Source organism: Palaemon carinicauda, chromosome 30 (genome assembly GCF_036898095.1).
Source record: "Palaemon carinicauda isolate YSFRI2023 chromosome 30, ASM3689809v2, whole genome shotgun sequence".
NCBI lineage: Eukaryota > Metazoa > Arthropoda > Malacostraca > Decapoda > Palaemonidae > Palaemon > Palaemon carinicauda.
The window spans coordinates 92,424,969-92,439,155 of NC_090754.1; the positions used below are offsets into that span (position 1 = coordinate 92,424,969).

General features: G+C 32.5%; 1 protein-coding gene across 1 annotated transcript; it reads right to left on the reverse strand.

The window, feature by feature from the left end:
- Positions 1–4,306: 4,306 nt before the first annotated feature.
- On the reverse strand, positions 4,307–10,181 carry LOC137623647 (uncharacterized). Its single transcript, XM_068354479.1, has 2 exons — positions 10,110–10,181; positions 4,307–4,924 (listed from the first exon to the last, which is right to left on the reverse strand). Exons 1-2 carry the CDS (start codon positions 10,179–10,181, stop codon positions 4,307–4,309), a joined length of 690 nt encoding a protein of 229 aa, XP_068210580.1.
- Positions 10,182–14,187: the final 4,006 nt, after the last annotated feature.

A 14,187-nucleotide genomic window follows, 5' to 3' on the forward strand; every position in this document is an offset into this window, starting at 1 on the left:
GTTCTAAGGATTTAGTAAGGCTCCAGGATATATATATATATATATATATATATATATATATATATATATATATATATATATATATACATGTATATATATGTATATATATATATATATATATATATATATATATATATATATATATATATATTTTTATAAGATATATATAGATAGATAGAGCGATAGATAGATAGGTAGAAGAATGAAAGGATAAAGCAGGAAATAATAAAGGGAAGAATAGATAATGCGGGAAATAATAAAAAAAAGAGAAGGTAAAGCGGGAAATAATAAAGGAAAGAAAAGGTAAAGCAGGAAATAATAAAGGAAAGAAAAGATAAAGCGGAAAATAAGAAAGGGAAGAAAAGATAAAGCGGGAAATAGTAAAGGAAAGGAAAGATAAAGTGGGAAATGATAAAGGAAATAAAAGTTTAAGCGGGAAATGGTAAAGGAAATAAAAGATAAAGCGGGAAATGATAAAAGAAAGAAAAGATAAAGCTGGAAATGATCAAAGAAAGAAAAATAAAGTGGGAAATAATAAAGGAAATAAAAGATAAAGCGGGAAATAATAAAGAAAAGGAAGGATAAAGTGGGGAATAATAAAGGAAAGATAAAGCGGGAAATAATAAAGGAAAGAAAAGATAAAGCGGGAAATAATAAAAGGAAGAAAAGATAAAGCGGGAAATAGTAAAGGAAAGAAAAAATTAAGTGGGAAATGACAAAGGAAATAGAAGATAAAGCTGGAAATGATAAAGGAAAGAAAAGATAAAGTGGGAAATAATGAAGGGAAGAAAAGATAAAGTGGGAAATAATAAAGGAGAGAATAGATAAAGCGGAAAATAAAGGAAAAAATGATAAAGCGGGAAATAATAAAGTAAAAACAAAGCGGGAAATAATATAGGAAAGAAAATATAAAGCGAAAATAATAAAGGAAAGAATAGATAAAGCGGGAAATAATAAAGGAAAGAAAAGATAAAGCTGGAGATAATAAAGGGAAGAAAAGATAAAGCGGGAAATAGTAAAGGAAAGGAAAGATAAAGTGGGAAATGATAAAGGAAATAAAAGTTTAAGCGGGAAATGGTAAAGGAAATAAAAGATAAAGCGGGAAATGATAAAAGAAAGAAAAGATAAAGCGGGAAATGATCAAAGAAAGAAAAATAAAGTGGGAAATAATAAAGGAAATAAAAGATAAAGCGGGAAATAATAAAGGAAAGGAAGGATAAAGTGGGGAATAATAAAGGAAAGATAAAGTGGGAAATAATAAAGGAAAGAAAAAATTAAGTGGGAAATGACAAAGGAAATAGAAGATAAAGCTGGAAATGATAAAGGAAAGAAAAGATAAAGTGGGAAATAATGAAGGGAAGAAAAGATAAAGTGGGAAATAATAAAGGAGAGAATAGATAAAGCGGGAAATAAAGGAAAAAAATGATAAAGCGGGAAATAATAAAGTAAAAACAAAGCGGGAAATAATATAGGAAAGAAAATATAAAGCGGAAATAATAAAGGAAAGAATAGATAAAGCGGGAAATAATAAAGGAAAGAAAAGATAAAGCTGGAGATAATAAAGGAAAGAAAAGATAAAGCGGGAAATAATAAAAGGGGATAAAGAGGGAAGTGATAAAGGGAATGAAAGATACAGCTGGAAATAATAAAGGAATGAAAAGATAAAGCAGGCAATAATAAAAGAAAAGAAATAGACGTAGAATCATCCTTTTAATGTGGTGGTAAGAGCTCAGTTACAGATGCTGTGGAGTCAGACTCCAGCCTCCCTGACTGATTTAATTGGGTACTTGTTGTTAAGGAAGACTTAAAGTTTTGCTGGGGGGGGGGGGGGGGAATGAGATGTGTGTGTGTGTGTGTGTGTGTACAGTATATCCAGGGGATAGTTTTTGGGGGAGTGGTGCCATGGCTAGGGCAGGGGAGAGGTGGGGGAGCCGTTGCAAAGCTGAGTCAGAATTTCTTATGTCGCCGATCAGACGGCCGTATGCCCGGGCACTCTCAGTGGGAACCCTTTTCGCCGATCATTCAATAAATTGATTGAATGTTCTCGTTCGCTTTTAGTGTTCGATCGCTCGACTGATCTCGGGAGTTATTTTGAAATTTTCATTTTCATTTTGTGACGATAATAACAGTTACTTGTAAGTCACCGGAAGATTGATGATTTTGATATATTTTTTGAAAATATCACAAAAGTCGTCGAAGGCACCCCTCTCTCTCTCTCTCTCTCTCTCTCTCTCTCTCTCTCTCTCTCTCTCTCTCTCTCTCTCTCTCTCGTCACAGGTGCGGTAGAAGACAAAAAGAAGAAAAAAAAAAACTTCATCAGTTTGATCTCCGGCTCAGCCTTGCAGCTCTCCCATTGGCTACAGCGGCCAGGGGAGGGCATTGCAGCCTCCCTTCTCGTCCACTCACAAGGCGAGGCGTCCCGGGGAACAGGATTTCACCCGTAACTGACGTTCGCCCTGGATGGAAAGCGATGCTTTACGGAACACCGATGCAAGAGTCGTCGGTGCTCCATGGTCGGTCTGGCGCCATGTTGACTATCTCTAGCTGCCCCCTCCCCCTTGCTATTCATACCCTCTCCCTCCCTAGACCTTCCTCTCTCCCTATTCTCGCTCATCAGTTCAACAGGACCACCCACTCTCCCTCCCCCCAAGAGAAGATATCCCTGTACTACCCAAATAGCGCCCAGCACCTCCGTGACCCTCCCCCCTTTTTTTCCCTTATATTTTTTCGGCAATGCAGTGTCCAGCCCACCTTCTTCCCTGCCCACTACCACCCTCCCTTTCCCTCATTCTGATACCCACGTGCCTCTTCCATCCTCTTCATTTGTACCTTTTTTATTTAATAGTTTTGGATGGTCTGGTAAGTCCATGTCAGGTTTTTGCTAAGGCTAATCCTTTTTTTTCTTATATGATCTTGGGCATACTTATTTTTAATACTTTTTTTCTTATATGATATTGGGCATACTTATTTTTAATACTTTTTTTCTTATATGATCTTGGGCATACTTATTTTTAATACTTTTTTTCTTATATAATCTTGGGCATACTTATTTTTAATACTTTTTTTCTTATATGATCTTGGGCATACTTATTTTTAATACTTTTTCTTATATGATCTTAGGCATACTTATTTTTAATACTTTTTTCTTATATGATCTTGGGCATACTTATTTTTAATAAATTTTTTCTTATATGCTCTTGGGCATACTTATTTTTAATACTGTTTTTCTTATATGATCATGCACATACTTATTTTTAATACTTTTTTTCCTTATATGATCTTGGGCATACTTATTTTGAAATGAGTAGTAAGTAGGCTAATGTAGAATGAATAAAGGCAAACTAAAGTTCATAAACCTATTTATATACTCTTTATAATTTCACGGATAATCTTGTGTTTTGCGGTTTTTTATGGGGCCAGGAGAACCAATGTATAAAAAAGTCTTATCTGGTTTTCTTTCAAAGTTTCCAAGTGCTTCACCAATTAGTTCTGATGTTTGTATTGCTCACACACTGCTGTAATTGCTTGACAACTGTGTGAAAATGCTAAGTGTTGGCCACACAGTTGTATGCTGGAAGTGATTGACAACTGGGTGAAAAAGCTAAGTGACCTGGTGAAAATAAATATTCCTGGTGAGGGGTAGATTGAGATGGTTTGGGCATGCTCTTCACACTCCCCAAGAGAGATTAGTTCAACAAACGTTTAGCTGGGCTCCACAAGGCACTAGAAGAGTTGGAAGACCCAGGCCTACATGGCTGAGGACTATAAAGCGTGAAGTAGATGCTGAATGGAGAAGTATTGATTTAAAAGCTCAAGATAGAGACGACTGGCTAAATCTAACCAATGCCCTTTGCGTCAATAGGCGTAGGAGGAGATGGTGATGATGATGATCGAGGATGAAAAGTTCATGTATTATTTACAAAATACTATTTCCTCCATTTGATGAGTTTACTGTGACCCTAATCGGTAACGTTTTGACGTTACTGAAGTAGACGTTTTTAGCTCAGGGGCAGTCTGCATTAGTCCCGGTGGTAAAGGTGTAACCTTATCATCAATCTCATCCCATTGAATATTACTGTTTATCTTGTGAAGATAATGATGCTATTAAGAGTACTCCATCCCCCCCCAAAAACTTTTTTTTTTCTATTTATTTATTTATTTTTTTTTTTTTTTTTTTTTTTTGTGGGAATTGACATCTACCAGGTCATTACAACACACATCATTCCTTGTAGGGGTAAATCTATTTCCGAGTTGATCGGTAGTAGCAAATCTATTTCAGGAGTGGTCTGTAGGGGTAAATGTGTTTTCAGAATGGTCTGCGGACGTAAAACAGTTTCTGGATGGGTCTGTAGAGGTAACTATTTTCGGATTGGTCTGTAGAGGTAAAAGTTTCCGGATTGGTTTGTAGAGGTAAATCTGTTTCTGGATTAATCTGTAGAGGTAAATCTGTTTCTGGATTAATCTGTAGAGGTAAATCTGTTTCTGGAGTGGTCTGTAAGGGTAATTCTGTTTCCGGAGTGGTCTGTAGGGGTAAATCTATTTCCGGAGTGGTCTGTAAGGGTAAATCTATTTCCGGAATGGTCTGTAGGGGTAAATATATTTCCGGAGCGGTCTGTAGGGGTAAATGTGTTTCTGGATTGGCCTGTAGGGGTAAATCTATTCCCAGAGCGGTCTGTAGGGGTAAATCTGTTTCTGGATTGGTCTGTAGGGGTAAATCTGTTTCTGGATTAATCTGTAGAGGTAAATATGTTTCTGGATTAATCTGTAGAGGTAAATCTGTTTCTGGAGTGGTCTGTAAGGGTAAATCTGTTTCCGGAGTGGTCTGTAGGGGTAAATCTATTTCTGGAGTGGTCTGTAGGGGTAAATCTATTTTCTTAGTGGTCTGTAGTGCTAAATCTGCTTCCGGATTGGTCTGTAGATTAATCTGTTTTCAAAGTGCTCTGTAGAGGTAAATCTGTTTCCGCATTGGTCTGTAGAGGTAAATCTGGTTTTCGGATTGGTTTGCTGAGGTAAATCTATTTCCGGAGTGGTCTGTAGGAGTAAATCTGTTTCTGGAATAGTCTGTAGGGGTAAATCTATTTCCGGATTGGTCTGTAGGGGTAAATCTATTTCCGGAGCGGTTTGTAGGGGTAAATGTGTTTCCGGATTGGTCTGTAGGGGTAAATCTATTGCCGGAGTGGTCTGTAGAGGTAAATCTGTTTCCGGAGTGGTCTGTAGGGGTAAATCTGTTTTCGGATGCTCTGTAGAGGTAAATCTGGTTTACGGATTGGTTTGCAGAGGTAAATCTATTTCCGGAGTGGTCTGTAGAGGTAAATCTGTTTCCGGAGTGGTCTGTAGGGGTAAATCTATTTCCGGAGTGGTCTGTAGGGGTAAATCTATTTCCGGAATGGTCAGTAGGGGTAAATATATTTCCGGAGCGGTCTGTAGGGGTAAATGTGTTTCTGGATTGGCCTGTAGGGGTAAATCTATTCCTGGAGCGGTCTGTAGGGGTAAATCTGTTTCTGGATTGGTCTGTATGGGTAAATCTGTTTTTGGAGTGCTCTGTAGAGGTAAATCTGTTTTTGGAGTGCTCTGTAGAGGTAAATCTAGTTTTCGGATGGGTTTGCAGTGGTAAATCTATTTCTGGAGTGGTCTGCAGAGGTAAATCTGTTTCCGGATTGGTGTGTAGAGGTAAATCTGGTTTTCGGATTGGTTTGCAGAGGTAATTTTATTCCAGGAGTGGTCTGTAGAGGTAAATCTGTTTTTGGTTTGGTCTTTAGAGATTAAACGATTTCCAGATTGGTTATTAGAGGTAAAAGTATTTCCACATGGGTCAGGGTAGAGCTAAAAGTGTTTCCTGATTTGTCTGTAGAGATGAAACTGTTTACAGATTGATCAGTATATATGAATTTCTGGATTGGTCAGTAGAGATAAGACTGTTTCCAGATTGATCAGTAGATATAAAACAGTTTCTGGATTGGTCAGTAGAGGTAAGACTGTTTCCAGATTGGTCTGTAGAGATAAAACCTTCCAGATTGGTCAGTAGTGATCTGTGTTTCTGGATTGGTCAGTAGAAATAAAGCTGTTTCTGGATTGGCCAGTAGAAGTTAAACGATTTCTGTAATGATCTATCTATGGTTCTTTCATTCTACTTCCAGGCTTTAGAATTTCCTTTGTGCTTTATCTTGCGTGTTTACATCTGACGTTGTGTCGCGGTTTATACGCGCTGCTTCCCGTCCAGTCGGGAAGCAAATATCTCTAGCAACAGCCTCTCGTGCTCTCCATTTTGGGCAGCAACGGCTTGCTGGTAGGGAGGAAAAGCTTTGTGTGATTCCAGCTTTGCTATTTGAAGCATTCCTTTCTACTCCTTTTGATGTACACCCTACTATGTACTGTATTGCTACACCCTATTATAAATATTGCATTTCTTTTATACATCTGGCTTATCTTGATAAGAAAAAAAACATAATCTGAAAGATGTTATTCACCATTCAAAATCTTATCGTTATATAGATAAATAAACTGCATGGCTGTACTTTTCTGTTATGAATGACTTTTATGTTCAAATAATTTATGTTGTTTATTATCTATTCATTTGTTTATTTGTTTATTTCTTCATGTAATTATTTCCTGTAGGATTTTTCATGTAGGGTAAAAAAAATTGTGTAAGAAAAATGGTTATGTCTAGAAACCCTAATAAAAGAGGCATATTTTTCTATTGTATCTTCGCGAGAGAGAGAGAGAGAGAGAGAGAGAGAGAGAGAGAGAGAGAGAGAGAGAGAGAGAGAGAGAGAGAGAGAGAGAGAGAGAGAGAGAAAATGTGGGGTGGGAGTAGGTTATCCCTCTGATACTCCTTGTGTATAGTATTACTTGTCATACAAGCTCGTTGGATTATATATCAGTAGGGGCTTCATGTATATATATATATATATATATATATATATATATATATATATATATATATATATATATATATATATATATATATATATGTGTGTGTGTGTGTGTGTGTGTGTTTATATGCATACATTCTATTATTTTATTAACATGTTTTTTTCCCATTTTGTATGAGGTGAGCACAGTTGCCTTCTTTTTGAAGGACTCTACTTTTGCTATGAGGTAGACCGTAGTCCCGATTGGCTGCTCTGCCTGACATTGCTTTAGACCCCGGTATCGTATGTTCATGTGTTGTACCAATCACCAGCGTCCTTCCTCCCAGCAGTGAGGAGTGTGGGAGTGTGTAAATATATACACATACATACATACATACATACATACATACATATATATATATATATATATATATATATATATATATATATATATTTATATATATGAAGCCCCTACTGATATATATATATATATATATATATATATATATATATATATATATATATATATATATATATATATATATATATATATATATATATATATATATATATATATGTATATATATATATGAAGCCCCTTCTGATATATATATATATATATATATATATATATATATATATATATATATATATATATATATATATATGAAGCCCCTTCTGATATATATATATATATATATATATATATATATATATATATATATATATATATATATATATATATATACATATATATATATGAAGCCCCTTCTGATATATATATATATATATATATATATATATATATATATATATATATATATAAATATATATATACTGTATATATATATATATATATATATATATATATATATATATATATATATATAAATATATATATATGTATATATATATATATATATATATATATATATATATATATATATATGAAGCCCCTACGGATATATATATATATATATATATATATATATATATATATATATATATATATATATATATATATATATATATATATATATATATATATATATATATATATATATCTGTGTGTGTGTATATATCAATCTGTTTTGAAGAAGTGTTTTAATTCTTACATTCTACCTTGTTTTGAGTATTGTTCTCCTGTCTGGTCTTAGGCTGCTGATTCTCATCTTAATTTGTCGGACAGAAACTTACAGTCTATTAAATTTCTTATTCCTGATCTAAATGTTAATCTTTTGCACCGTCATTCAATTTGTTCATTATGCATGTTGCATAAGATTTTTCATAATTCTGACCATCCTTTACATTCAGGTCTTCCTGGACAATTCCATCCTGTTCGTAATACTAGGTAGGCAGTTAATTCTAATAGCCAGGCCTTCTCCATCATGAGGCTCAATACTACACAGTATTCTAGAAGTTTTATTCCAGCTGTTACCAAGTTGTGGAATGATCTTCTCAATCTGGTAGTTGAATCAGTAGAACTTCAAAAGTTCAAAGTTGCAGCAAATGTTTTTATGTTGACCAGTCTTTTTATAGTTTATATGCGACATATCTGTTTTGACGTTACTGTTTTTAGAATGATTTGTTGTTATTTTGTTCTTATCGTTTATTCATTTCCTTATTCCCTTTCCTCACTGGGCTATTTTTCCCTATTGGAGCCCTGGGACTTATAGCATCTTGCTTTATCAACTAGGGTTGTAGCTTGGCTAGCAATGATAATAATAATAATAATAATAATAATAGTATTTGTGGAGGACATCAACTTGCACTAAATTTTGTGGAAATAATCCTAAGCCATGTTAGAAGGTCTTATTTTCTGATTTTTTTTTTTTTTTTTTTTACATCTAATAAATAATTTTCGAATTTCATCCCTGAAAGATTTTTGAATTTCATCCCTGAATAATTTTCGAATTTCATCGCGGAATAATTTTCGAATTTCATCTCTGAAATAAACATACCTGACTAATATTTGTTTAAATGTTCAACTGGGCTCTACAAGGCACTAGAACGGTTGGAAGACCGAGGCCTATATGGTTGAGGATTATGAAGCGTGAAGTGGGAGATGATGATTGGAGAAGTATTAATTTAACTGCTCAAGATAGAGACGACTGTGGAAATCTAACTGAGACTCTTTGCATCAAGAGGTGTAGGAGGAGATGATGATGATGATGACGACAGAAAATTAGTGTGGTATAATCAAACCTATTCTAACCTTTTCACTATTCATTGGTTCTTATAACATTTTTTAGTGTATTAATGTACCATTGAGTGTAATATATTATTTAGAAAGAGACCAGAATATTGTTCCTTTCACTTTCACTGAAACAGGCAGTTACGGTAATTAAGACCGGTCATTTATCCTGGAGATTAAGTCCTAACATTTTTTTTCCAAAGCCAAAATATATTACATAATATATGAAAATATGATCCTATCTACTTCATCATCACCCAATTTGCTTTTCAAAGTTAATCTCTTCTTATTACAAAGAAAAAATAATATAACAAGCGATAATAATGTACGAATATATAGAATAATAATGTACGAAAATATAGAATAATAATGTAGTGAAATGTAGAATAATAATGTAGGGAAATGTAGAATAATAAAGTAGGGAAATATAGCAGTAACCTAAGATATATTTTTTATTTAAAAACATATTTAGGTAAATATTAAAAAAAAGCAATTGTATATACAGTATAATACTGTAAAATAAAAAAATAATTATGTAAATATACTATGATATATACTGTATATGTCATAAATTTTAAGATTGTAAATGTGGACATCATAATAAAGGATAATGTTTTTTATTTCAATAGGATATAAGAAATGATTTATTGATTTCTTGAAACTAATTGAAGCCAGTCATTCGTGTTTAGTTAGCTGCTCGTCTGCCATCCGATACCTGTCCGGTACGTCCATACCAGTATTCATCTTTGTCAGATGTCAATACAGTTTGTCATGTTGCCAATTAAGGACGACTTGTTGGATGTCATAATTTTTCTTAGGAGTTGCTCTGGTTTTCTTTTCATTCTTCACATGTCTAAGATTTTCTTTCAATAATGCTTTATATATGTTAAATGTATTATTATTATTATTATTATTATTATTATTATTATTATTATTATTATTATTATTATAGTTATTATTATTATTACTATTGTTATTATTATTATTATTATTATTATTATTATTATTAATATTATTATTATTATTATTATTATGTACACTCCTAATGGTGATAAAGATCTTACCATCCTCTTAGAATTAACTTGTATAGAACTGTTACCAGAGACCTTGGTTTCAGGTGCAAGTGAATTCTGCATCTTAACTATGTTTATCTTCGACGTAGGGACCCCGAAATATCTTGGCCAAGACGGTATGGAAACCGACTCCATTACTTCGCCTACTTAGGTCTTCTCTCAACCAATCAGAGAAGAGATCCTCTCTCATATGTAAACATGCAAACATGTGAATTTTGATGTTCTATGTCATTGGTATATTTAGGTACACAGCTTCGAGCTTGTGTGGGTATGCGTTGTTATGTATGTATGTATGTATGTTGTGTGTACGTTCATGAATGGGCACAATGCTTTGATAATTATGTTGTTTTAGTTGTTAAGTTAACCTATATATATTTTAGTGGCTTCCAATCTTATTTGCTTATTTCATATTTTCCTATTGTGTTCTGAGTTTAGCTTCCCTATATAATTTTTGGAATATATTGTTACTGATCCCCATTAGTTTTATTCAAGTAAAATTTCATCATTATCATCATCTCCTCCTACGCCTATTGACGCAAAGCGCCTCGGTTATATTTCGCCAGTCGTCTCTATCTTGAGCTTTTAAATCAATACTTCTCTATTCATCATCTACTTACTTCTCCATTCTTCATCTCCTACTTCACGCTTCCTAGTCCTCAGCCATGTACTGTAGGCCTGGATCTTCCAACTCTTCCAGTCCCTTGTGAAACCCAATTGAAAGTTTAGTGAACTAATCTCGCTTGGGGAGTGAGAAGAATATGCCCAAACCATCTCCATCTACCCCTCACCATGATCTCATCCACATCTGGCACTCGAGTCATTCACATTTGGATCTCTGGTCATCTCTCTTATAGTTTCATTTCTAATCCTGTCGTACCATTTACCTCCTAATATTCTTCTGAGGGGTTTGTTCTCAAGTCTACAAAATCTGTTGGATATTGCAAATTTAATAGTTAAAAATTATCCAGCATTTATCCATTTTGCCTGTAAGAACTTCAATTACTTAGATTTTACGAGATTTTTTACTTTTAAGACTATACTTATCAGCTTCACGACCTTGTGATTAAATACATGTTTATTTTAGTTAATGAATTTTATTAAAGTTTTCACTATTCTGGTTTCTAAATTCGTCTCTCGTCTGTCATGTAATATTTTTATATCATTATCATCATCATCTCCTAAGCCTATTGACGCAAAGGGCCTTGGTTAGATTTCGACAGTCGTCTCTACCTTGAGATGTTAAATCAATATATATGTATATATGTATATATATATATATATATATATATATATATATATATATATATATATATATATATATTTATATATATATATATATATATATACATATATAAATATTTATATGTCTATATATATAGATTAAATATATACATAGATATACATATATATATATATATATATATATATATATATATATATATATATATATATATATATATATATATATATATATATTTATATATATATATGTATATATACACACATATATATATATATACATATATATATATATATATATATATATATATATATATATATATATATATATATATATAGAAAACTTTTCACAAAACATTTCCTTGACCTTTTAGTCTTTGCAAATCATATGTTGATGATTTTAATATAGGAATCATTGCTAGTCTTTCTGAGATGAAGCCTTTGACACTCGCATCCACGCTTAGTAATTATCTTCAATATTTGTAAACATTTGGTTCCTTCGATCCATTAGCTCCAAAATTATTGTCAACAATAGTAGAAATACCCCTCAGGTGCTCATTGCAAAATTCCGTTGATTAGGTTAAATTCAGTGTCGTTTCCTTGTTTATTTATTTTGGTTTATGTTACTCTATAACTAATCTTGTTTATTGTATTTTTTAATTTTGTTATGTTTTAAGTTGCTATTTATCTTTTTTGGTTGTTAATTCTTGAAAATCCTATAACTTTTAGCATTCTAGAATCCTTACTAGAGTTCCAGCTTGAATGATAACAACAACAACAAAAACTACGACAATAATGCAATTAAGGATAAAAAACGATTAAAGGTGGTGATAGCTCAAAGTGTAAATGCTAAATGAGGTTGAGCATCATACAGTTTTGCGTGTAAAATAAAACTGTTAATGGTTTACTACTACTACTATTACTACTACTACTACTACTACTACTACTATTATTATTATTATTATTATTATTATTATTATTACTACTACTTGCTAAACTAGAACCCTAGTTGGAAAAGCAGGATGCTATAATTATGCCAAGGGCTCCAACAGGGAAAATAGCTCAGTGAGGAAAGGAAATAAGGAAATAAACTATAAAAACTTTCAAAATAGCAAGAGGAAGAGAAATAAGATAGAATAGTGTACCCTCGAGCAAGAGAACTCTACTCCAAGACAGTGGAAGAATATGGTACAGAGGCTATGGCACTACTACTACTACTACTACTACTACGAAAATAGACGCATAGAATTAAATATTCAGTTATGGAAACCGCTGCTATTGCTGCTAATACTACTAATACTACTACTACAACCAAAAAGAAAAAAAAACGGAGAAGTAAATATTAAATTATGAAAGAGACATATAAAGAATAAACAAGAGGTAATTTTCTTTTGATTGCTCATAGATATTAAACCCGACGTCTATGAATGTAAAAAAGTGATAAAGACCTTTATCTTGTTTCAGAATTTGAATCAAGCCACTAAATTGGTTGATTTTATTAATATTAAGTATCCCCGAATATCCAGTTCCCCATCGAATCCGAACAGGTGGAACCTTATAAGTTTTAATCTTAAAATAATTTCATGTAATACTTTTCTTCACAGGGCCGTTTTAAAGGTTTAAAGAGCGCTCATGAATGGCAAAGGCGGAGGACCCCAAGCCCTCTCTCCATCCAAGCTATGACCAGGGAGGGCCAGGAAATGGCTACTAACGATTCAGCAAGTAGATCTATGGTCACCTAAACCTGCCATCCTTATCTCACATGGATGGTAAGGCTGCAGACATTACAAGATACTATTGAACTTTGCTGGACTTGAACTCCAGTCAGGGACGTTTTAAATAGGCCACCACAATCACTGTTCTTTTTGATTGGTGTAAGTTTCACTTCGAGGGCTATATATATATATATATATATATATATATATATATATATATATATATATATATATATATATATATATATGTATATATAATATATATATTATATATATATATATATATATATATATATATATATAAATATATATATATGTTGTAAACATAACTTAAACGCATCCCAATTTTATTAGTACTCTCTAAACAAGTTCATGAGTCACTCCACTATATATAGAGTCAAAGTAAATACTTTAAATGGGAATTTTCTTTCCAGCTGAGCAAACTGTACACATATGTACATTTCATTTATCTTTAAAAACCCTTTTAACTTGAGAAATGGTTTAATGTCAACGGGCAAAGGTTGATGAACGTTTTTACTGATTAGCTTCGTCTCGGTAGGCAAAGGTCTATATTATAGCTTTATGTCAGTTTATGAACGTCTGTTTTTACAGACTTTTTTATATATAAAGATTCAATTTTTATGGAACAGATATTTCAGCTCCCATCTTAGCGTTTTAATTTTACCATCATGGTTGAAAAAAATAATAGTTGTGGCTCAATCCTTATCTTTCATTTTACAAACTGTTAAATAAAAGACACCTAAAATTTCATGGCTATTTTACATCGAACATAAAAAAATGTTAATGGCGTCTCATCTTGGCACACGTTACTGGTATTGCATGTCCCACAAAAATGTTTATTTATTTACGAAATTCACTGTTTGATTTATACTGAATGTTATGTTATCTCTCTTCAAAATACAAAAAAGAAAAAACTCTCTCTCTCTCTCTCTCTCTCTCTCTCTCTCTCTCTCTCTCTCTCTCTCTCTCTCTCTCTCTCTCTCTCTCTCTCTCTCTCTCTCTCTATCTCTATATATATATATATATATATATATATATATATATATATATATATATATATATATATATATATATACACACATACACACATCTTA